The sequence below is a fragment of the Centruroides vittatus genome, unplaced genomic scaffold, assembly GCF_030686945.1.
Source record: "Centruroides vittatus isolate TY-2023 unplaced genomic scaffold, ASM3068694v2 contig_3338, whole genome shotgun sequence".
In the NCBI taxonomy this organism is placed as follows: Eukaryota; Metazoa; Arthropoda; class Arachnida; order Scorpiones; family Buthidae; genus Centruroides; species Centruroides vittatus.
The window spans coordinates 1-24,947 of NW_027122145.1; the positions used below are offsets into that span (position 1 = coordinate 1).

The 24,947-nt window shown below is 30.8% G+C and overlaps 1 protein-coding gene across 1 annotated transcript in view; it reads left to right on the forward strand.

Annotated features, from left to right (window-relative positions):
• Positions 1 to 2,342: 2,342 nt before the first annotated feature.
• The window catches only part of LOC136973970 (28S rRNA (cytosine(4447)-C(5))-methyltransferase), a gene marked incomplete at its 3' end in the record, with an annotated part of 42,403 nt that continues 19,798 nt past the window's right edge, over positions 2,343 to 24,947 (forward strand). The window contains exons 1-8 of the mRNA XM_067268744.1: positions 2,343 to 2,445; positions 8,368 to 8,404; positions 8,929 to 9,011; positions 13,460 to 13,560; positions 22,228 to 22,290; positions 22,360 to 22,421; positions 22,500 to 22,583; positions 24,676 to 24,771. Of these exons, the coding sequence (XP_067124845.1) occupies positions 2,343 to 2,445; positions 8,368 to 8,404; positions 8,929 to 9,011; positions 13,460 to 13,560; positions 22,228 to 22,290; positions 22,360 to 22,421; positions 22,500 to 22,583; positions 24,676 to 24,771 (629 nt within the window). The remainder of the gene's footprint in view (positions 2,446 to 8,367; positions 8,405 to 8,928; positions 9,012 to 13,459; positions 13,561 to 22,227; positions 22,291 to 22,359; positions 22,422 to 22,499; positions 22,584 to 24,675; positions 24,772 to 24,947) is intronic.

Consider the following 24,947-nt stretch of genomic DNA (forward strand, 5'->3'; position numbering starts at 1 on the left):
TCACGGTGGTTTCAAAATTTTTCCACTGGTCGTAGCAGTACTTGAAGTCATTTTCCGGTCAAAGTATATCTAGGTAACCCCAATGGTGATGCTATGGCCGCACTTCCGACTGTTTGTGTTTCCGACTGACCTCTTGGAGGGGAGCTGCCGGCAGGCCGCAGTGTGCTAAACGTCACTAGTTATTGATTCACGGTAGTTATTGAACAAAAGGAAAAAAAAAAAGAAATGTCTACTAAAAATATAGTTAATCTAACCTAACCTAACCTAACCTAACAGGACCGTTGCCATTAGGGTTACCTAGGTACACTTTAACCCATTTTCCGTAAGGATGTTTATTTTGTCGGTTGCGACTTTTTTGATGTTATCCACTGTCCCAAAATGATGACCTTTCAATTTGGATATTATCTTAGGGAATAGGTAGAAGACATACGGAGCTAGTTTGGGGTGTAGGGAGGTTGTGGGCATGTGGGGATTTTTTCTCAGCTAAAAGCTTTCAGATTGATAGTGCTGTGTGAGCAAGTGCATTATCATGGTGCAGCACCCAATCTTCTGTAATGTTCCTGTGGACTTACTTGACCTGTTTTCGAAGTCATTCTGAGACATCTTTGTAGAAGACCTGATTAACTGTCTATCCTAAAGATAAAAATTCTTTTTGCACAATTCCACAGCTATTGAAAAAAATGATAAGCATCATCTTTACCCTGGATCTTTGTGCCATCTAAACACCATGTTTCTCAATAAAGTGGCATCTCTATAAACTTTGGTTAAATCTGCAAATGTCTCAGTTGCTGATTTCTTAAGTTTCACACAGAACTTGATAGCATAATGTTGTTCAAGATTTTTCTCTATTTGAAACATAATGATGTGTTAAAACATTATCTTATACAAACAGAGGTTGTGCATGTTTGACGTAGTCGATCAACCTGAAACAGATCTAGACATGCTGCTAAGATATCTAGCAACCTGAAAATACCAATTAATGATGTGTTAAGCTACATAGTCATTAAATAAAAAATCAATACACTTACTTTTGGGACAGATCTCTTGTATATAGTTTCTTACCATTACACATTTTCTTTCTAATTTGTTTTTTAAAAGACGCATATAATAGACACTTTCAAAACGCATAGAATTATTTGGTGCAAACTTGTACAAAATACGTTATGAAAAAAACTGATAGGACTATTTACCGACTCTGCACTGTTAAGGTTGCCATTGCTTAAGTTCATTTTTGTTGTGGAGTGGACGGCAGACACACAAAAAATGTGTCACATGACCCAACTTCGAAGTCACTTGGTCATGTGACTACCTAGAAACTTCAGCCATGTAGTATCTCTGACGTATTTCCTGAGAGCTTTTTGGACTCTAGAGCCCAAAGACTACATTTATCAAACAGTTTGATAATTTGTTACGTTTCCAGTAATACTGTAATATCCTACAACAAAACTGACTGACTTAAGATTGATAACAACAATTATTCTTCAGTATTAACTCCATAAAAAACAATAAATATATTATCAAATTATTTTAAAATTCAGATTATATGTGTATAATCCTAAACAAGTAATTATAGAGGACACTTTGGAGTTTGAAAAGTTATGTGGCTGACTTTTCATGTGACTGAGTGATGTCAAAGTTGGGTCAAGTGACACATTTTGTACATGTCCATCATTCAGTGTGCTGCTGCATGACAAAAATGAGCGTAAGGTTCTAAATTATTCAATATAGGTTCAGAAGAATCCAGAAGGTTCTAAATTATTTGATAAATTATTAAAATTATAATTATTAATTTAGTTAAGAGATGGTGCCTAATGCCTCCATCTAGTAACAAATTACTTTGTATTAATCATTTAATTAGTCAAATTTTAGCCCAATCATTCAGCTGATTATTGGTCGTTTCTATGAGCTTAAGCAATGGCAGCTGCAGCCCAAATGGTGCAGAGTTCGTAAGTACTCCTATAAGTTTTTGTTTATAGTTTTTTTTATATGGGTCAGAAAGAAAATGTGTGATGGTAAGAACTATATAATTACCAGTGTTTCAAACATGGTTTTTATCATTTAATGCATTTAGTTTTATAATAATCAGTTTAGTTTCCATGATAATAGAATGACACTTCTTGCATTTATCTTCATTGTTGTATTTTACTATTACATTTTGGATACAGTTTTGAAGCACTAATTGTAAAAGTTTATAAAAATTTCAATGGCAAAAAAACTCTTACTCCAACATTACTGACTTCAATGACATCTCACGACTAGCAATGGAATGTCAGAATTTGCATGAAAACAAAAAAAAAAAATGACAATATGCAATAGAAATAAGCCCATGGTATTAATATAGTATGTCTCCACATGAGAAAAATCCCTACGGTAGACTGTGTCTTCACATTAGAATATTTGGTACTTTTCAGTTAACGGGATGCCAGTCATTATGTAGAGCAACAGGTAAGATTCAAGCTGTGAATAAGGAGTTTCAAATCACCCCCAGAATCGTTGACCCTTTGTGTGATATTTATGTCCAAAGATCAGTTTTTAACACTTATCAGTCTACCACCTATTCTACATGCTTCACATGTAGATGTGCTCCTTGGTGTTCACTATCACTTGCACCTCAGCACTAGAGTGAGGGTGAGCCCCCTAAACTCTCCTAAAACTATATAACATCAAGTACAGTCAAGTGGGATACTTGAAGCTGGCACAGTCACCTGGGCAAAATTGTTAAATGCAATAGTCTTTCGTGATAGTCTTCTGGCATCCTGTTAACCAAAAAATACTGAATATTTTTATTTTTTTCTTTAGTTTCTTCATTTTTTTTTTACAAAATTTTATTTGTACAAAAAATACAAAACAGTTTAGATAGAAAAAAATACATCAAATCAAAGGAAACTGATGAGCTATCTATGCTAAAATATCATTGAGTGGTGAGTCAGCATGCCTATTTTTATTGACTTATTGGCCATTATTTTTATTTTTAAAAATTAAAAAATTCTAATGTGAAGATGATCTATTGTAGGGATTAGATTTTTCTCGTATGGAGATATACTGTACTAATACCTAAGCCACATAAATAATTTATTAAAAATTTATTATTTATTTCTGGCCAAAGAATGGCTTCAATGCCACCACACAAGCAACAACAGAACCTCGGAATTCATGTGAAATTTAAATTTTAGACATATGGTCAAATTGTAAGTCTGAACATTCGTAAGTAGGGAAGCATCTGTATACAGTCATGTGTCCATACTTGAGACAATAGCGAGGTTGAGGCCAAAGTTTTAAACGCGAAAACGTGTACATCAGAAGTTCAGCGCCGCTTTCCTGTAAGCCTAGAAGTTTGACAATGGTATTTGGAATGTCAAGCATGATTTCATTGACTTTTCAAACACTATTGTCAAACTTCTAGGCTTATAGGAAAGCGGCGCTGAATGTCTGATGTACATGTTTTTACGTTTAGAACTTTGGCCTCAACCTCGCTAATTTTCAAATTTGAGCCAAAAACCATATGTGAAAAATTACAATTGAATAATAATAATCATAATAAGCATTACAAATATTGGTCTCTGGCATTAGTTTTGTAAAACTAACTAAACATTTTATACTCCTATTGCAGTCATTTTCAACCTTTTTTTCATAATGGTACACTTTTAATAATTTAAAAATTTGGTGGTACTTTAGTAAGTACTCGGATTCGCGTTAGCGTGCCAGGCCTGGACTTTAAGCGTGCACCGAATTAAATAAAGACAATATTTGTCAATAGAAAAAAATCAAAGATTTAATTAATCGTTTAGCAATAACTATGTACAATATTAAGTAAAAATCAAACAATAATTTATTCAAAGAAATTCAACAAAGTCAACCCGACAATTCTCGATTCAAATCTATGTCTAACTTAACTCTATTCCCCTTGGGAATCCGACAAAACCAAAAAGCTTAACTTATAACAATAATTCTTATAAACTAGAAATCCTAATCGTCACCTCAATATACTCGGAACCTATTTCCTTAAACTCTCAAGACTTTCTCAGACTGTCGATCCAAACTTCGAATCACTTCAAAATCACCTTGGAACTTATTCGAGATCCTATCGGACACCTCTCTATTACTGCTGCGAAGCTCACCAAGCTCGTTGCTATCAGAATTCACCTCACCGTCTTCACTTGAGATTCGGGATTTATAGTGTGAGGTGACGTCACAATTCTTAATGCGGTCACTCCCCTCATTTACATACTTAAATGCTAACAATAACGTTTTTCATCGTCTGGCAGCCCTTTTTCCGACAGTTTACTCACTAACCTTTTACATTATTAGTTTTTACAATTCTTTCCGGGACGTTTTTATTACTTAAGGTTTAGCGAGTTTATTTCGTGCTTGTGGGTTCTCCCCCCCCTCTTCTCGGTGCGGACCTATTTTTTTTTGCCGCTCGGGGAGCGCAAATGTGCGTGAGTCCTATGGCGCTTTTCTTTCGTCGGTGAGTTGGGTTTTATTTCTTCTCTTTTTAAATACTTAAGGTGAATGGTGAGGAAACCTTCGTCCTCAACCTCGCTAATTTTCAAATTTGAGCCAAAAACCATATGTGAAAAATTACAATTGAATAATAATAATCATAATAAGCATTACAAATATTGGTCTCTGGCATTAGTTTTGTAAAACTAACTAAACATTTTATACTCCTATTGCAGTCATTTTCAACCTTTTTTTCATAATGGTACACTTTTAATAATTTAAAAATTTGGTGGTACTTTAGTAAGTACGCAGGACAACCAGTGATGTCATAACAGCGGTTGGTTATTTAGGTTGCATTTTCTAAATACCTTGGTAACTACTGACAATTACTAGTAACACCAATTACAATTTTCAAACATATCCTAGGAAGGTAGAAGCAATTGAACCATACATAAGCAACATCAGACTACTTGTCTGATGATGCTTATATATGGGTATTCGCAGTGGCGGCACACTTCAAAAATCTCGTGGCACCAGTGGTTGAGAATCACTGTCCTTTTGTATTTAGAAAAATTTTTTAAAATGCTTTTGTCCCAAGGATATTTCCTTCTAACTTGGAACTCTGTTTTAGCTTTTGAACCATATTAAATCATATTAGAGTGGCTATTATTTTACTTGGGACAATGATAAATTTTTAAAAACAAATTGTAAAAATAATATGACATTATAATCTAAAATTAAACCAATTAAAATAATCTGTCACTCAATTAGTTACCTATATATTCATATTACAGATAACTTTATTTACTGCTCACAACAAACAACTATTAGTGTTGCCAATCTTAAAAATGTTAATTAATTTAAGTCCCAAAATGTCCCAAGTAATGTTAATGTACCAAGTATGGGCACTTGACTGTATTCAATCTATAAAAAGCTGGGACAGACTTGTAACATTTGGTTGTAATGTAACACTGAGCATTCATAGCTTGGACAGGTTGATCAGTACCCTCAAGCTTTCACAGATATTCCATTCTGTTGTCAGTTTTTTGGTGAATTCCTTTGATGTTACATTATGCTTGTGATTGAAAAAACTAGAGCATAGAGTGTTGGCTTTGAATGCTTAGTTTCCATATGCAAGGAAATAGCTGATGACAAACAAGCATTTGTACAAGTACCGCACTTTCCGGCGTATAAGACGACCCCCGACTTTTACAGTTAAAATATAGAGTTTGGGATATACTCGCCATATAAGACTACCGCACTTTCTGGCTTATAAGACAACCCCTGACTTTTGAGAAGATTTTCTTGGGTTAAAAAGTCGTCTTATACGCTGGAAAATATGGTAATACATTACAGCTGAATGTTACAAGTCTCTCATTGGCTTAAGGTTTTACTTTTCTAGGCACAAGCAGCCTTTAGTGTATATGAAGAAAAAATCAGGAGGATCTCATGAATGATCACTCTTAGACCATAGGTCTAAGTGATCATTTTAAGAGTGATATTTATGAGATGGTTTTCCAAAACTTGTTTTTTGTAGTGTTAGATGATTTGCTAAAATTGACAAAAAATAACATAAAAAAAACAGAAAAATGATCCTAAAACAGTGTTCAGATTAATGTTTCCTCTTTACAAAAGATAATTAGAAATGTTTATAAGATTCATTAAGTATATATACTTAATGTACATTAAAAGTAACAGCAAAAACTAGATGAAATTGTATAAACAAGCACACAAAAGTCAGTAATCCAGTATGAAAGTAACAATTACTAAAATAAATGTTTTCAATCATTTTTAATGACCATCTTCAGGTTTTTAGTATTACAGATAGAACATAACTTGAAATACAAAATTTAAATATATCAGAACTTGTTAACAGAATGTTGCGTGTGTCAAGAGAGTAGTAAATAAAATAAAAAAACATATGACAAGGAGTGTCATTTGTTTTGTCATTTATATATAATATAAAAAAGAAAAAACTAAAAATAACAAATAAATAATGTAAAATAAGTGTAAAAATTTGAAATTAGAACTTACAAATTTTCATAAATAGCCTTCCAGATATTCGAAGAAATCACAATTAATGAGTTCTGATATATTTAAATTTTTATTTAAGTCTTGTTGTAAACATTTGTTTTAGTAATAAATTGTTACTTTCATGCTGGATTACTGAATTTTTTTTGGGTTTGTTTAATGCACATTATTGATGCTTCAGGTTATACTCTGGCAAAATTAAATTATTTATTAATTATATATAAGATACAATTAATGAATAATTGAGAGGAATATTTGGTTTTATGTATGTACAAGGATGCTTTCCTCTTTTATTCATGATCATTGTAGTGTGGCAGGCAATTAATTAATCTCTTTACCAGCATGAACAAGAATTCTTGTGTCTGCTATTTTTAGCAATATTGGTTCTTATAAGAATCCTTTTGTACTTGATAACTTTGGTTAAGCCTAGTTTAATTTAATTAAATAAATTTTAATGGAAAACTTACTGTATAAATTATTTTTATATAATGCTCCATTCCATGTCAATGATGTCAAAATGTTAGATTTTTAAAAAGTTTTCATTTTAAGAAAAGCAGTTTGAATTAAATTTATATTTGAGAAGGTTTCTTAAAAGTGTGTTAGGGAGAAAATATTTTGCAGAAATTTTCTTCAAATGAATGTTGCTAATTTTCATTTATCATATGTACTGCAATATTTACTAATAACTTAATGAAAAATTGAATACTTAATTTTTGATCTGTTGAATTATGTGAGATAAACAAAATGTTACACGAGTGTTTAGGCACATGGCTTTCAATTGTAATCTGCTAAAGTTTTGTTTTCAGTTGATGATGCCCTAGCTGAGAGATAGTCTTAATGATAATTGAAGTATTATAATAATAATTGCATTTATAGTCTCTTGATCATAAATCATATTTTCACAAATACGATCAATTTTCAGATTTCATAAATTAATTACATGGATTATTTATGTGCATTTGCTTGAAGATTTATTACTGTATTTTTATGCATATAACCTGCAATAGTATATACCTTGCAGAAAATTGCTAGAACAAAAAATAACTTGCACCCTTTGCCTATGGGAGAAGCTGTTTCTCCATAAATGTGAATTTGTAATTATAGTTCAAAAGCATCATATAACCCAAACCATAACAAAACCCAAACCTGTTAAACCAGGCATGGCCAATATAAGATTAATCGCAGGCCGCGTAAATTCATTAAGCGGGCCGGATGTGTGGCCAGCAATTAATCTTTCAATATTAGCTACTTAACTTCCAATAATTGGTCAAATGGATTCGTGATACTTCGTTTTTTTTTTGTTGTTAATTCTATTGTAGAGATTTACAACTTTTATACTTGTCTGTGTGATAGTGCCAGAATAAAAAAAATGATAAATTTAAAATATTGATATTTATCATAAAATAAGGTATGTTAGACAGTAATTCAAGATATACAAGTGATATTCAATTTAACTTAGTAATTCGTGTGCTTTGCTAGAAATGTAATACTAATATATTTAATTAAACATTTATTTACTTAAATGAATTGTTTTTGTATTTAACGTTTATTTAATTTTAATATTTCGTTTGGCCTGTGAAAAAAGTTGTCTTTCCAATTCGACCCAGGGGCAAAAACTGTTGGCCACACCTGTGTTAAACCCTCATCCATACTCTTGTACTTCAAACACAGATTACACACAGCCATTACTGTATTTCTGTGTAGGTTATATACATAAAAATACAGAATGTATTTCTACATTTTTTGTTTTTAATTATAAAGAATTAATTACTTTCTTATATAACATATTTTTTATTAAGTTTTGATGTGGATATGACAATTATTACTAACAATATGTATATTTTGATGTTTTATGTTAAAACAATAATATTGATAGTATTAATTAATTTACAGATGATGATTCTGTACAGAAAAGAAAGAAGAAGAAAAGGTAATATCTTTAATATGATCTTTTAAAATATTTTATGAATTCTCTTGAAAATTTCTATTTTTTACTTAGAGTTGTTATAAATTTTTCTTTAAAACCTTTCAAACAGCCGTAGCCCCTAAACTGCACACGTGCCGGGCTGTGATTGGCTCATGTATTTCAGTGACTCGTACAACACGGATTCATATAACATGGAACGTATCTACTGTGTTATAGGGGGGTCTACTGTAATTATTAAAATAAAATTTGTACTTGTACGGCAAAGTGTTTACTTTTATTTGCAAGTAATGTTTTCTAATAACAAGTGTATTAGCAAAATTCTCCAAATTATGAAGTGCCCTAATAAATCTGACATTTTACTTTTTAATATATTTGGAATTTTTTATCTAATTATTATTATTTAAGCAGTGTTTATGATAATATTTGTTATAATGATTAATATTCTAATTTCTTTATAGATGCATATATTTAAAATTAACTGATATAAAAATATATTTATTTAAAAACTGTAATAATTTTAAATTTAGATTAAATGAGGAAAGTGAATTGGAACCGACCAAAACTAAGAAAAAAATAAGATTTGATATTTCAAAAAATCAAATATATGAAGGTTTGTAAATATTATTTATATAAATAAAATCTATTTATAAAAATAACAATATGCTTATGCCTAGTTAAATTATAGATCAAATAATTAATTTTTTATATTATTACATTTTTATAATTAAAAGAATTTGCTATTATAAAAGTATGAAGATATGTCATTTTGTAATAAATTAAAATTTTGATTTAATAATTTAAAATGTTTAGAAAAGTGAAACTTGCATACTCTTTTAGAATTGTATATCTAGAAATTTAACTTGGAATCTTAAATAGCATAATAAGTAATATGTCAAGCTGACTTGCAATAGTTTGACAGTTCATGCTCATTAAATCTTTTTTAGGTATTTTTAAAGTAATAAATTAAAAATTGAAATTGTCCTATGTGGGGACGCCATGATGTTGGGGTCACCAATTCTGATCAAATTTAGTGAGGATATAGTGCATCCCCAACAACTGACATGTGCCAAGCAGTAAGGTGCAATACTCAAAATTAAATGAGAAAATTCAGATTGAAAATTACAAATCACTTAAAACTATTAGAATTTCCAACATTTATAGAGTGGCCAGTGGCTTGGTGGGGCACAACAGTTTTATAATTGTAAGGTTGGTGTTTCCAATCGCATTAGTATAAATTTAGTTTTTTCTTCCTAAAACTGTAATTTTTAATTTATTATATTATCAGAGAGAAAATTGATTTATTTTTAGAAAACTACAAATGCACAAAAAACAGGGTAATAAAACAATAAAATCCATCTGTTTTAAGTAACAAGTCAATGTCAAAAGCAATTAACAAATGTTTCCTAACAATATTTATTTAAAAACAAAACATTTTCTGTATTTTTATGTACAGGTCAGAGTATGTACTTACTCTGGTAACAGTCATTGTTTAACTTAAATATCTCTGATTGCATCTTCCTTTGCTAAAGAACAAAAAGATGGCTTTGATAGCTCCTGCTAACATTGATAGCATAGAAATTTGTTCTGCAGAAGAATCAATGCATGACAAAATTACAGAATTTACATATTGTGAAAGCATCTTTCAAAATCAAGCTAATTGCAGTGGAGGGTTCTTCAATTTCAGAAGTTGCAAAGCAGTAGAAGAAAACATTAAGTGCTCTGATATTTTCCAATGTGATACGGTACGAATGATTCTCCTCCGAATTAGTTGATGATAAAGTGTTTTTAAATATTAATCAAGCTTGTTTTTTCAATGACATATGTAAATCTTACTGTAAAACTTTGCATTTATTCAATGCACACACTGCAGAAATGTTTTTCACATACTTCTATGACAATTATCATTCACAAACTTGTGCTCGCAAAAAGTAAACACGTGTTAATAAAAATGCCTTTTTTATTAACAAAATTGGCCTTGGATAATGATAATTTTGTTTATATCTCATCATCTTTCCAAATAAATTATAAACAAATACTAGTAGAAATTCCATGTATACACAAATATTTGGAAATAATTTTTAAATCTGTGAGAAAAGCTAAATCCCATAGTCAATCTTCATTCTTGAGTAGCAAGCACTCAATGGACAGTTCATTGTTTTCTTCCAATATTTTAAAACACACTCCCTCAAATTCCAAAATCTTATGCATTTCCTTTAGAAAGCCAGCACACACTACAATGAAGGAGTAACTTACCATTCTCTTCCGTTTCTTCCAGGAAAAGTTTATGAAATCGTCGTCGATTCAGAGCTTAAGCTCGTATTTTGTTGATACAGCGCACTACAGCGTCAACAACAGAAGATAGGTTTAACTCCTTGGCACAAAGAGCTTCTTGATGGATAATACAATGATACTTAAAAACTTTTCTTCCCAAATAATTTTCAAGCGATATAACAAAACCTTTTATCCTGTCAACCATGCAAGGTGCTCCATCTGTGCAAACACTATCTAATTTTGTCCACTCTACTTTGTTAACTTCAATTACATTTTAAGTTCTTTAAAAATGTCCTCACCTGTAGTTAAAACTAGTTGATGCAAATCAAGAAGTTCTTTCACAGTATCAAAATTACTGTTTGTGTAATGCACAACTATGCTTAACTGATCATTGTCTGTGATGTCACAACTTTCATCCAAAGTTAATAAAAGTATTTGCAATATTGTAGTCCAGAGACATTTTGTGTGCCAACATCCTGGCCCATGTCATCTATACGACGTATGACAGTATTTATAGACAAAACCATATTTTTGATGTTTATATCACCGACATTTTGGGCAAACATTAAAAGGCTATTTTTTATTATCTCCTCTCTGTCAGAATAGGGTTTTTTCTGCGGGCTAACAACAGAGAAAGTTCATAAGAAGCCTTCACCATAGTTTCCATTTCGTCATTTCTCTTTCGGAGCAAGGATTGTTGGCTGGCTAAAGATTCCTTTTTTTTTTTTTTTATTGATGAATTCCGTTTGCAAGTGTGATCCGACAGGATATTTGCTGTTGAAATCACTATGCAGTTGTTTGAAATGTCAGTTCAGGTTAAATTTTTTCAGCACTGCTACACAAATTCCACATATCAAACAAACAGGCTTGGAAATATTTTGATGCATAAACAAAAATTGTTCTTCCCAGACAGTTTTAAAATCACAAATTGCAATATCCTCTTCATATTTTCTTTTCAATGTCAAAGGTTTACTCATGGACACAGTAAAAATAACATTTTTAAAACGACAATGCTCGACGCCAAAATCTAAAAACAGTTTTAAAAAAGTTTAACATCTTGCTCGGCAGTTTAAAATCAACTGAGCCAGACAGCCAGAGTGTCACACTCGCTCTCACTCAAGAACAGACCAGTGTTGCCAGATGTTTTTAGTGTTTGTAGCCAAAAATTTTATAAAAAGTAGCCCAAAAGTAGCCAATGCACCAATGATATTTTTTACACCAAATTAAAAAAAGGGTAGCCAAATCTGGCAACGGACCAGCATAGCAAGACACAACAGCGCCAAAGCAAGGCAACTCAAACGTTGGGCTCATCCCATGACCACGCTGTCTTACCACATCATTGTACTGGTGTCAAGCAGTACCGCTTTCTGGCACTGTTGTATTCATTAGCGTATGAGTAGGGTTTTTACAGATTTTGATAACACTCCTGAAGATAACATTTTTTCAAATTTTTTAATTTTTCTTCGTTAAGTTTTCATGGGCCATTGTTAAAACTCCACTGTGCCACACTGTAGCATGCGTGTGCGAGTTGGCCATCCATGTGTTAGAACATAATTTTGGATTCTAACTCATCTAAGGATTTGATGGAATGATTAAGTTTGAATTTTAATCAATTGCTTTAGAATGGTGGTGCGCAAGCTATTTTCATTTCCAACCTCCCATTTTGTGAAAATTTTGTCGTGACCCTTGGATAGACAGTAGATGTTTACCGTGCAGTGATACTGTTACACTGCAAGCTAAATATGCGTGTGTCAACATGTGTTTCTGTTGCTGCAACGTTATCAGTATCATTGTCTGCCTGCTAGTTGCCAAAGTATAGGTATTAGGTACTAATACAGACAATTTTTTTTGTAAAAAATATAGTTCTTAAAAATAGTTTCTTATAGTTTTTATAAATAATATAATTTCATTTTACTGTTTTACTGATACCTGATAGTTGTTGAAGAAAAACCTTATATTTTTTATTGTTAAATAAATTTCTTTGAATTTTTTGGATTGGTCACCACTACTTTTGAATACCAGTATGATAAGTTTGAATTAGAACAACTTTTAATCTGAGTTAGTCTTGTTTTATTGAAATAAAAATTATAATCCTTAACTTTTAGTAGTTTGACTTGTTTAATTAAATCTTTTCTTTTACTTCTGAAATTTAGAATCAACTTAAATTGTTTTAAAATTAAATTCAATATTTTGGCAATACAGAGTGCACAGTAAGGTACTAAATCACCCAAATAATTTTTCAACAAGATATTGGTATGGTAAGATGATCATGCATTACCAGATGAGACTGGTGGCAGCAATCTTATGATAAAATTTAAAAGTTGACATTCCTGTCTTAAACTATGAGAAGTACAGAAAAAAGTATATGAGGAAGTTGCAGTGTACCATCAAATTAATAGTAAATGGCATCTCATAAAATTAGATGATGCAAATAGAAGCTGGAAACTGCATATGATGTTATCATTTGCCTATGAGCAATATACTCTCTTTGGCAAAAGATGGCTGTGACGTGACACTGCTCCTACAAATAGAAACTCAGATGTTGCAATGTGCAAACAGTTGTAAATCATCAGATAGTCCTTTGAAGAGCTTTGTGAGATGTACTACTGTACAACAAATGTTCATGATACGATAGGAAGTTGCAGAGCTTACAATTTCCTACTGCCCCACATCCAACTGCATAAACCCCATTTGTTTAGCTTTCAGTGGCTAAGAGAGAGTGGCACTTACTCAAAGCTTTATTGTATAGTAATCAATGTATTGTAATTTTAATTATTAATTTTTTAGAACCAGAAATAGATCAAACATTGAAAAATGAAGTTGTTAAGAAGAAAAAATTAAAGAAGAAAAAGAAAAAGGGAAAAACTGTTAAAGAAAATGAAACACAGGTAACTATTTGAAATTTTTTTATTATATTTTAAAATCAAAATAATTACTGAATTATTTGAATGCTGAAATATTTAAACAAAAAAATTACTAAAAAAAATTTTATCTTAAGACTACCTGTGCCCGCAGTTTTGCCTGCGGGGAATTCAGTTTGTGGCTATAACAGTATCAGTAAACAAATATACAAATTTTTATCACTCTCCTAAAGTAAGTATTTTTTTTAATAAATAAAAATGTAAATATGACTTTTTCACACAGGTAAACACCTTGCTTTAGTCCTTCTTTTTTGCCATTACACCATCGGCAATCCTTAAAATTCACAGAGTTATGGAGATGACCTTCCTTTTTAGGCTACTGCCTCTGCAAAAAAAATGTAAAAATATAAAAACAGGTAGAGCATCCTCTGGTGTTCTTTGCCACTATCATGATATTACATTTATCGGTTAATGTTACCTTAGGTATCGAGATGGCGGCACTTCCTGTAATCTCGACGGCATGCGTGTTTAGAAATGAATTGTAGATGGCGCTTATCATACTGACGGTTTCATATGCAAATTTTCTTCAGAAATTTCCATTCGGAAAATATGAGGAATAATGCAAATTTTGAGTTTGGTTATGGTGTAGACGGACGGTGCATGTTGTTATCTTTTCAAATGGTGTTGGTGTTTTTTTTAAATATTGTACAATTTTCTTCTTTTTTTTTTAAGTTAAGTTAATGAGTAGGAAAATTTGGTCAATGGTTTTTACTATTTATCTGTAGTCCGGAAAAATGTCGGAAGACGAAATTATTTGGTAATTATTAGCATTCTATGCCATTTTAGTTTTTCAGTAAATGGCTTTCGACTGTTCGTGCTCCTGACAGATCTCCCGGAGGTTAGTGATTCATCCTTTAACTGTTTGTTACCTAGGTGATGTTATATAGTAATTCTAGGCTGCGCTGTCGCGTGGCTGAAGCAGCGACAACAAGGTGGGTGAGCACCGCAGGTGCCACTCGCCGAGGAGTCGCAGCCAAAGCGGCGAGCCGTGAGGCTGCAGTTTCCCATAGGCATAAACTTATACTTAAATTCCAGGCAAATCTTGTTTGAACAACTGATGTATTCAATCTCGTAATTCACTACGTCCAGTTATTGAGGATTTTCAGGTATTTTAGTGACTTATTTATTTTTCTCCTCCAGTCCAAAAGTAGGAAATGAAACGAAAAGCATGGGAAAAAGTAAGTTTAGTTTAAAAAATTTTTTAAATATAGGCACGTTTCGGTTATTGTCGACGGTCGCCATCTCGATACCTAGGGTAACATTAACCCATTTATCTAAAGCAAGGTGTTTACCTGTGTGAAAAGTCGTATTTATATTTTTATTTATTAAATGTAAATAATGCTGGCCATGTTCCTTTTATTTTTTACTTAAGTATTTTTATTCAAAAATCACATAAATTTTCATTGTTAATTTTTTTAACTTGTACATGAAAGTCACGGGAAATTTTTTTAGTGTTTTTTTTTGTAATTTTTTGCACAATTTTTAAAAAATAATGATGATGTTTTTGTGATTATATATTCCACTCTCTTGTATTTTGTAATTTTTGTTATCATCTGTGGTAGACATATTTAAATTTATTACTAGTTTAGAGCTTCTCTGTACACAATGTTTGATGTGTTATTTTTTGGTATCAAAATGTACTGTTTCTCTGGAGTTCCAACTCGTGATAAACCAACATATAGTTGGCCATGGAAAAAACACTGTTTTCATAGGTCAATTCCAACCAAAGAGAAGGTTTGTCCCTGGGACTTATTAATAGTCATCACAAACAGTGTTTTCGTGGGAAATTGCAGCCGTTTGGAAGATATTGGGAAGTCTGTGGGAATCATTGGAATCCTCGGGATGTTTGCCACAATTAAGTTGTCTTTTAAGTCTTTAATTAGTAGCCTTGTGCCATTGCACATGTTAGGAGGGCTTAAATTTCTTAAAAGCATGATATGCATAAATTTTTCAAAAGAAAGAAAACATATTTTTATTGTTTGTGATAATTTATAAAACAGAAATATAAATTTAAACGAACAGAAAATATTATAAAATGTTTATTCAAAATCAAAAGCAAAACGATATTTTTATTGTTTGTGATAATTTTTAAAACAATCTTCTACGCAAAGGGCTGGCTTCTCAAGACAGATTGGACAGAAATAACGCGTTTCTCGGCGTTTTTTAGCTTTGGTACAAATTCGACATGGCTTTGTCGGATGTTGTTTTTTCTGAGTAGATGGGATACTCTGTAAATAGTGAAGCTTCTGCAATTTAATTTTTTTTGAAACTGGTTGAATCTCTTCTCCAATCAACGCTTTGACGAATGCTTCTCTAAACTTTTAGTTTAGAGAAGCATTCGTCATAATGAGAAGCATAAGTTTTATTTTAGAGAAAAAGAGAAGCATAATTAGCTTATAGAGAAGCATAAGTTTTATTTTAGAAGAAGTTGCTTTTTGAAAGAGTTTGTGCGCATTATGTATATATATTTCTATAATATGTAATGCAACCTTTTTGAGCCATCTAATAGTCTTTCTTAGAGCTGTGTAGTACGATAGCATTTGATCTGATCGTCAATGCCAGACGTTCCATGATTATAATCTCGAATTATATTCGGTTTCATCGAACATTTTCCATTGCGATTGAACACCTCTACCATTTCAACAACGTGCATGTTTGAAATGGTAAGGACTTCTCGTTTGTCTTTCCATTTACATACAGTAACAGGACCATTTCGCTGCCAAATAAACTCCCCCATCCTCACCAAAAATTTTGTCAGATTCTGAATCACTTAGATTAGTGTAGTAATCAAGTTGTTTTTTAGTCAGTGGTCTTTTCTTATCCATTTTGGGATATTTATAATTTGATTATAAAAATAAATAAAAAATAACACTCTCAAAAAAGACGTAAATGTGATGTGCTCGCCTCTATATCCGATTTATTACTAATGAATTTAGACGCACATCTCCGATTGGCTGTAGCGAAGTGACAGGACGAATCGTGTCTGTGCACGAATTAACTCGTAGTTTGGCTTTAGCGAAGAGCTTTCTGTTACATAAGCCAACTACGAGATAATTCGTAATACCTTTATTTTAAGAAAAACACTTTTTATATGCTATTTGATTATTACTATATACTCTGATTAGAGTTTTTAATAATATAATATAATTAAATTAAGTTGGCGTTTTACAACAGAATCCTAAAAAGTCAAGGTTTGTCCCTGGGACTTATTAATAGTCATCACAAACAGTGTTTTCGTGGGAAATTGCAGCCGTTTGGAAGATATTGGGAAGTCTGTGGGAATCATTGGAATCCTCGGGATGTTTGCCACAATTAAGTTGTCTTTTAAGTCTTTAATTAGTAGCCTTGTGCCATTGCACATGTTAGGAGGGCTTAAATTTCTTAAAAGCATGATATGCATAGCGACTTTTAACAGTATTTTGTGAGATGGCAAGCCAGAAGGATTAAACAAATTTAAAAATCCTTGTGGATAGTGGACTGCATCTCGATATTGGTGACTGTGTCGATCGACTTATAGACTCCCAATCAAATAGTACACCTGCCCTTCTACCTTAAATGTAGGCATAAAGTTTCCTTCATGAATTTCTTTAGCACCGAATGACGTCATCTAGAACAGCTTATTATACCTGCGTATGTTATTTAAAAAATGTACAGATAATGGATGACTGCCTGACAAAAGATCTTTTATTGGTTGTGGTGGTTCCTGTATATTAGGGAGAACCACTTTGCCTCCAGCACAACACATATCGTTTGCTTCATCACTCCATTTTTTTTAGCAAAGCGCTTAGGGCAAGATTTGTTCATTTGTCTAATTTTTACAGTGTTTTGCTGAGCATAATCTATATTTGGATTATAATTGAAAGCTGATCTATTCCTATGAGCAACAATTTGATTACGCACTCTAGTCATAGATATTCGTTGTCTTTCTGCAGCTAGGTGCTGGGAGTGTTCCGCACTAGATTCCCTAGCAGCTGGGAGTGTTCGGCACATGCATCTGAGAAATGCTGTCTAAGGCTAGCAAGCCCTCAGAGCGATCACAGCTAGAACATCGCAGGCCCATGCTAGGGAATGGCCTGCATGGGCCCTAGTACGGGCCTGCGATGTTCTTATATTTTGGCAAGCGAGTTGCTGTGAGTGTTCAGTACTGGACTCCCTAGCATGCGCTTGTGATATGTACTCTTTATGACTCGCAAGATGCTGCATAGTTTCAGGGGAGGACCCTTCTGCTTGGCATATTTTAGCTGCTCTTGTCTGAGATGTTTGCCGTGAAAGTTGTGATTTTCTTTTAGGCATGGTGTTCTTATTATACAGTAATTGATAATCAATTAAATACAACAAAATAGAAGAGAAGTACGGTTTCAAAAAATTACTTTACAACATATAATTGTATGCAAATATTTAAGTGGGTATTGTGGTAAAATACAATAAATGAAATGAGGATAAATTACTGACATGTTGGGAAAATAAAAAAGGTAGTTATGGAAATACCTTTGCATTAAATTCTTGTAGGTATTTGTCAACGCTAACACAATTTCATACACGTGCACTACATATCTCACCGACCATGTGACTGCTCCGCGCAGTTACCTATCTCGTATATGTATGCGTCTTGCCCCTCACCATTCGCTGACACCAAAAATATAACGCTTACCTAGATGATATCTTTTAATTTATATGAATGTTTAACGAAATAATATACAGCCTATGTCCACCCTGAAGGTCCATTCCAAATTTTGGTGAAAGAATTTTTGAAATCGGATGAGTAGTTTCAGAGATTATCTCCTACATCCAAACTTACAAACTTTACCTCTTTATAATATTAGTATAGATTGTAATACATAAAAAAGAACAATATTAATTATTTTCAAAATTTAAATGTTGTTTAAATAGTTTGAATACATATATACTTTATTCAAATTTGGAAGTTCAATATACTGCTCTACAAATTATTTGCTAATTTTGAAATTATATAAAATTAAATCCAGAACTCTATATTTAATTCTGAAAAATAAAAATAACTGTTTTATTTAGAGCATATTCATTATAAGATACTTTGCTCCTTAAAAGTTTCAAAAACAAAATGAAAAAATGTTTTTATTTAGACACATTATAAAAAAACAATATATAGTTTGTTTATTTTGCTGTTTTGCCAAATATGAATCATTTTAAAACTTTTATGATATTATTCAAGGCCTATAAATGGTTGGTTGAGTATTATCTAAGGCTGTTTGGACAGTAAATATTTTTAATTGATGTAGAAAAAATATTATTACAGATGTATATTAAAAATAATGAAATTTCATATATTTAAAAATTAATAAAATAATTTATTATTAATACATTTTTAGATATACTTTGAATGTTTACATGATGAATTCGATACATGTATGCATGCAAAAAATTGAATCAAATGAAACTTGAAGAGTTGAAATGTTAATTATGCCAATATTTTCTCAGATTTAACTAAATTTAGCTGTTTCATAATTTGGACTATAAATTGCCATATCTGTAGTCTAAATTCTTGAATTAAATAATTTAATCAACAAATATTAACATAGGCATATTACATTTTTTAATATACAGTATATACAGGGTAATCATATGAAAATAAAACTTACAAGGAAACTTGTGTGAGGGGTTTGGCAGTGTTATATGAGTCAGTCTTGGTGGTGCCTTGAGCCATTGATGCAACTATTACAACCATTTCATCAAAGTCTGACTCTCAGCATTGTTAAATTTCTCATACTACTAATAATTTTTACTTTTGTTTGATAACCCAAATACAGAGTGATCTGTTTTAATCTGTCCACTGGAATAACCTGAAAAATATGCATCCTACAGAAAGATCATTACATTGAAAAGGTAGACTTTTAGGAACCAAAAGATGGGGCAATCTGTGTCATCATAGATGTCACTTTGATGAAACAGATTGCCCTAGTGGAGAGTTAAATTACATTGTTTATTGCATATTATGATTCTACATCAAATACAAGTTAACCTTTAAATAAAATATTTTTTGAAAAATACACTTATCAGAAATCATGAGCATTTCAGGTTTTAAGAGGTCATCACAAGTGCAAGTAGTAGTAGTAGCAGTAAGACAGGTATCATTCTTTTGTACAACCTGTTATGGAAAAGGGGGAAAATTGGGAGTTGGGAAGGAGAAGTAGGGGTGAGAAAGGAAAGGGGATGAAAAAAGGGTTGGGATCCATGGATGTCCTGCAACAGTGTTTTAAAAGGAAATGATCAGTAGAAAATACAATAACAATAACGTTATAGAGGAATACAAGTTAGGAGTGCTATGTTACAGATCACAAATAGCTAACATATATACAATAAGCAGATTAATATTGATATAAGAAATTACATGTTGAGTGCTGTCTGACAAATCGCAGACAGCACAAACATAAGAATAGATGACAAACGTATGTACATTATGCAGATTAACACAAGTGCAAGTGTGAATCTGTGGATGTCTGTGAAGTTCATTGAGAAAAGGAAGAAAAATGCTGAAAAAAAATTATTAGAAAACTGTTATTTGGTGGAATCAAAATCAATGTCTTTTCTTTATCACACACTTTGATGGCTTTAACATCCTGTGACATTATTGCATTATTTGAAGAAAAATACAGATTCCATATTACTTATACACTTTAGATAAAAAAAGTAAAGGCTAACCAGTTAAATATTAGTTGTTTGTATCTTCAAACTTGTATAATGTTCATTGACTACATGTAAATTTGTTTCAGTTTAGAGTTTTAATAAGTTTCAGTTCTATATATTATTTTTTCCTGATTTAAAGAATTTCTTGTAATTTATAAGAAATAAAAAAAATGTTTGTTAACTTTGCACTCATACCATATAGAACAATGCTAATACAGTTGAACCTGTCTATCTCAAACTTGTTTATCTCAAAATTTATTTTTTTCCTGAATTTTTGGCGTAAATTCAATATACCATATTTACTTGCATATAAGACGAGGTTTTTATTTATTTATCGCAGCTTCAAATTCCTAGGTCATTCTATATGCGCGAGCGAAAGAATCTTTGCACTTTTGCAAATAATTTTTGTGAACTGTGTATTTGCATTTTTTACCAGATGCTTACTCTCTTGTATTTAAAAACAAGTATTTTATCTGGGTCATTTGAATTGTTCTTGTATATTGCCAGGAGTAAAAATGAATAGCAATAGGAAAAGCAAAGCTTTTGAATTGAATTCCAGATTGAAATTCCACAATCACACAGGAGCCCGATATAAGTTTTAATCCATTCCCACCACGTGAAAACAGATGATTATTCGGAAATCAGAATTTGGAGAAACTCATAAGTGTAATCGACAGAGAGTGGATTCGACTGTTAAGAATTGGCAAAAAAAGGTTTCCGATTGTCCAGCTTTACGCGAACAAATTATGTTGTCGATTTTATAAGATTTTTCCTTAAAGTTTAAAATGCCAGTAATTTTTGCGGGACAATGTGTGCATTTACGTTAATTTGATATTTTACTTGTGATTAAACGATATAAAATTAGAATTGTATTAATAAATCTAATTTTCTTTATTTTGATCTTTAAAGTCGCACCTCGTCCTATATACTAGGTCGTCTTATATGCGAGTAAATACGGTATTTTCCATGTTTATCTCAAATAATTCATCCCAGAACCTGTATATATCAAATTATGAACTGAAGTGTCTATTACAAATTCAAAGCTCGACAATTACATTTTGTTAGCACGAACTGTAGTTGAAAAATATCTTTTGCAATACTGTACATAGTTGCAATTAATGCTACTTTCTCTGATTGGCTGCAACTCTGGCTTGTGTTTTATTAGTTGAAGACTGTCAGGCATCAGAAACTATTGACAACTGTTTCTGTTAAGGTTTGTAAGAAACGTTTTCTTTATACCTAATACAGGTATGTACTGTACTTGTTGTTTTATTAATAAAATACTATACCTCCAATCAAACCTATTAACCTATTAGTGTTTATTGTGTAGAAACCTTTATATCTCAAAACCTGTCTATCTAAAATTTGTTTTCCTTGTACAGATTGAGAAATATTGATTAAGAATGACTACGGTCTCTTTAACTGAATCAATGATTCATCAAAATGACTGATGATAATAATGATGGATCGTGTTAGATTATTTAATATGTTAATATATAACTTAAAGAAGTTAGCTTTTTCCATGAATTTATTGAAAAGTGAATAAGCAAATCAAATTGATAATAAAACGAGATTTTCACGAAAGGCTGTGGTTATTTATAAATTTTAAAATGTGTTATGTAAATACTGTATTTAAGGTAATAAAAATGTTTTTATGTTATGTACCCATGTCTGTACATAGCTTAAATACTTTTTCAGAAATACTATAGCTAAAATCTTTTAGTTTTATGTAATAAATGTTTTTCTTTTTTAGTATTAATTCTACAAATTAATAACTTTAATAGTTAAGAATTATTTGAATTTAAAGCGTTAATGTCAGTTGAAATTTACATAGATAGAATCTTCGTTGATTGTTGTATCATACTTTGGATTAACCACTGTATTTTGGACTAATTTGTCAATATATGAATTTGGAATTTAGCAGTCATTATGTTAAAGGAAATATGTATATAAAATAGGTTTTCTTGTTAGTTTTCAGATTCTGATGATTCTGTTTTAGAAGATGAATTTGAGGGAGAAGAAGATAAAGAGAAAGTAAGAAATTTTAATATATAATCAATTCAAATAAATATTATTGCATAATCATAATGCTAATTTTTAAAGCAATCAGAATTACATGATGATGATGAAAAGGATAAAGATGAAGAAGAAGAAGAAAAATTGAAGTAACAAATAAAAGACTATATCTGTTATCAGTATTGTTATTTTTCAATATAAAATACTCATAAAAATTTTCTTTACAGTGAAAATTCTGATGATGAATTACTAACAAATATTTCTGAGAAGAAAAAGTTTGTTCTTCCAAGTGGTCAAGAACTTGAAATAGAAAATATCCTTAAATATGAAATATATATGTATTAATTTATGTAATGTACAGTACATACAATATATACATGAATATTAGTATTCATATATATGTAAATAATAAGGCTTAAATATTTATACGTGGCAGTGTCTGTAAAAAGTAGTGAAAAATTGAAAATCTGAAAATTGGTTACAGTTTTTAGAAAGAATTGATATGAATAGTTTGTGATGTTAATAGGGTAATTTAAATCAATGCTTTTTGCAAAATCAATGTTTAAAATGTTTACAGACACTACCACATGTACAGTATGTGTATGTGTGTTATAATAATATATATTAAACGATATGAAAATAGAAATGTAGTCAAACTTTCATTCAGTGCTGCCGTTTATTCATCTCTGAAATTGTAAGTAATGTGCAATGCTAAACTGAAGAACCTGAGAGAATGAAAATTATATATGAAGTTTGTATGCAAAATGAATTAGGCCCAATTTTTAAAAACATTGCATTTTTGCTATGGTGCTTATTTCTTACTGAATGTAGTATTTTTTGAAGCAGCATAAAACCAAAACAATTAACATCATTGTTGTTTATAGTACTGTTTACATTGTTACTCCATGCAAATCAAGTTAAATCTAATCAACACCACTGTGCACTATGCACATGTGTTTTGCATGTCAGCTCTTCATATAGTAATGAGATATAAGTACAAGTTTGAGAGTGAAAGCCAGATGATTTGATGATGATGTCATTTGCGATGAAAAATTGTACACTTAGGGATATGAATATTTAAAATGTGTGGGGAAGGTCCATTCACTTGTATTCATTGTTTCTTTATGAGCATGATGCTATTTAGGAGAGCACTAAATCAAGATTTAACTGTATTTAGATATATTTTTATATCTTGGTGGTTATTTTAAGTATGTTTAGCTTGTATAATGCTTAAGTCAATTTATTTCATCTGTTTGTAAAATTAAATTGACATTTCCTAAATTGAAAAGAAACAGTTCTTATTTTCAAGCTATTGTACATTTATAATATTTTTGAAATGTTTTGCAATAATTAAGAAATCTCAAATTGTTAAGAAATTAGGTAAGATCACCAAAAGTATTGATATTAGATTTTGGCATAAATGATTTTAATATTTCTTATATTAGATATAATATAAACTCAGATTATATATATAGTCTTTCCAAGTTCTGAAGACTCCTCATTGAATAAAACAACCGCTTGATATTAGCAGTGAAAATTGCTAATGTCAAGCAGTTGTATTCAACAGGCAGAAAAGCAGCACCAAGTTGGACAAGTTTTTTAACAAATTGTGAAGTCAAGTGAAGTGCTAATGAGCATACTAATTTTTTTTTTTTTTTTTTGCTTACTGTGTATACAGTTTCTGTCAGCTTTCTTGTACACGTCTATGGCATAAAATATAATCTTGTAACATAGGTGTTTCTCTAGAATAAAGAATAGAGATCTCAAGAGACCGAATCATTTCAAGTATAAGTATTTCTTATATGTAGGGAATTAAAAAAAAACTGAATTTTTTTTAATAACAGATATCCTGAGATGTGCAGGAAATCTGTTATTTGTGATATAATGGATTCTCAAAACAACAGATGATTTTTGGTGGCTTGAGTGATACATTAAAACAAGGTTGTACTGTGTTTTGTTTTATACTTAAGCAACAGCGTAGCTTGACTATGTTTTGCTAAATGGATTCTGAAAACATGAAAGAAGTCTTTTCCTTTTTTAATTCTATAAATTCTGTAATATTTTCATTAAATTTGCTGTTCTTCAAAAATGCTTTGTTTTTATCTGAAATTTTTTACTCAATTAACTTTTTTATTATGTTAGATGAAAGTGCATGTATTTTTTATTTGGCACATTCACCTTAGGATTTTTGACTAATTTTCAAGTATACAATTTTAAATATCATTTAAATAGATTATACAATTAAATAAAAAAGCCCTGATTACTATTATATGTATAAATTCATTTTCTAATTAATTAATTTGTTTTTAATTATGCTGAAAATATTATATTAATAATAATATGTACTGTACATATATATGCAAAGTCTATATTTTTTATACTTTAAAACCTTAATTAATTTTTAAAATCCCAACCTCCAGATCTAGTTATTATCAATCAAAGAATTAAAGATATAATAGGTATTGTTAGTAATTTTGCCACCCGTCATGAAGAGAACAGGTATATTATAATTTTTTTTATTTTTTAAATTTAGATTTTAAATTAATTAAAATTTATTTTATTTAAAATTGAAAATACGCACAAAATCAAACCATCATTTCAAAAGAACAATGTAGAGAATTTTTTTTTTGTTATGAAAATTTAGTTTCTGTACTAATTGTTACTTTGCACATGTC